The sequence below is a fragment of the Dipodomys ordii genome, unplaced genomic scaffold (genome assembly GCF_000151885.1).
Source record: "Dipodomys ordii isolate 6190 unplaced genomic scaffold, Dord_2.0 Scaffold3603, whole genome shotgun sequence".
Lineage (NCBI taxonomy): Eukaryota > Metazoa > Chordata > Mammalia > Rodentia > Heteromyidae > Dipodomys > Dipodomys ordii.
In genome coordinates this window covers 1-1,118 of record NW_012270818.1, presented here as the reverse complement: position 1 = coordinate 1,118, position 1,118 = coordinate 1, and the positions used below count along the sequence as shown (strand labels likewise).

The following is a 1,118-nucleotide window of genomic DNA, read 5'->3' as shown; positions in this document are numbered from 1 at the left end:
ACCACTTGAGCCACAGCGCCACTTCCAGTTTTCTGGTGGTTCATGGGAGATAGGAGGCTGGCCTCGACTGGAGATCCTCAGATCTCAGCCTCCTGAGTAGCTGGGTTGACAGGCGTGAGCCACCAGCACCTGTCTCTCCGGGAGGCTGGGGACACAAGTCACCATAATTACCTCCTCCCCATCCCTGCCACCGTCCAGGGCCTAGACCTCAGGAGCTGTGGGCTCGGACTAGGGGTGGGGGTGGGGGGCAGGAACAGCAGGCTAGACTCACAGAGGGACAGGAACCTGGTCCACTCAGCCAGGATTCCGTGGGTGTGCGGTGGGCAGGCAGAGGCCCTACACATTTCCCCGTTCATTCCTCAGACATCAGCCCCGTCTGTCCGTCCATCCGTCTTGTCCGCAGGCCGCCATGGACACGTTCAGCACGCAGAGCCTGGCCCTGAAGGCGCAGAAGAAGGTCCTGAGCAAGATGTCCTCCAAGGCCATGGTGGCCGTGTTTGCGGACGACACGAGCACGCAGGTGCTGGATGAGCTGTACCGGGCCAGCAAGGAGTTCACGCGCAGCCGCAAGGAGGCGCAGCGGGTGCTGAAGGACCTGGTCAAGGTGGCGGTGAAGGTGGCGGTGGTGCTGCGGGCCGGGCGGCTGGGCGCGGACCAGTTGGCCCAGCTGGGCCACTTCCGGCGGCGCGCGCGCAGCCTGGCCATGACGGCCGTGAGCTTCCAGCAGGTGGCCTTCACCTTCGACCGCCGCGTGCTGGCCGCCGGGCTGCTGGAGTGCCGAGACCTCTTGCACCAGGCCACCGGGCCCCACCTCACCGCCAAGTCCCACGGCCGCATCAACCACGTGTTCGGCCACTTTGCCAACGGGGACTTCCTGGCGGCGCTGTACGGGCCGGCCGAGCCTTACTGCTCCCACCTGCAGCGCATCTGCGATGGGCTGGGCCGCATGCTGGACACCGACAGCATCTGAACTCCGCCCCCCGGCCCCCTGTCCTCCCGGCCCCCGACTCAGCACCCAGTACCTCGACTCAGCACCCAGCACCTCGACTCAGCACCCAGCACCTCGACTCAGCACCCAGCACCTCGACTCAGCACACAGCACCTCGACTCAGCACACA

General features: G+C 66.0%; 1 protein-coding gene across 1 annotated transcript; it reads left to right on the top strand.

The window, feature by feature from the left end:
- The first annotated feature begins 405 nt into the window (after window positions 1-405).
- On the top strand, window positions 406-1,052 carry Tnfaip8l1 (tumor necrosis factor, alpha-induced protein 8-like 1). Its single transcript, XM_013037060.1, has one exon. It carries the CDS (start codon window positions 410-412, stop codon window positions 968-970), a length of 561 nt encoding a protein of 186 aa, XP_012892514.1. The 5' UTR covers window positions 406-409; the 3' UTR covers window positions 971-1,052.
- Window positions 1,053-1,118: the final 66 nt, after the last annotated feature.

What these genes read in the sequence shown, in the direction of transcription:
- Tnfaip8l1 (XM_013037060.1), top strand. Translation starts at nt 410, where the DNA reads ATGGACACGTTCAGCACGCAGAGCCTGGCCCTGAAGGCGCAGAAGAAG.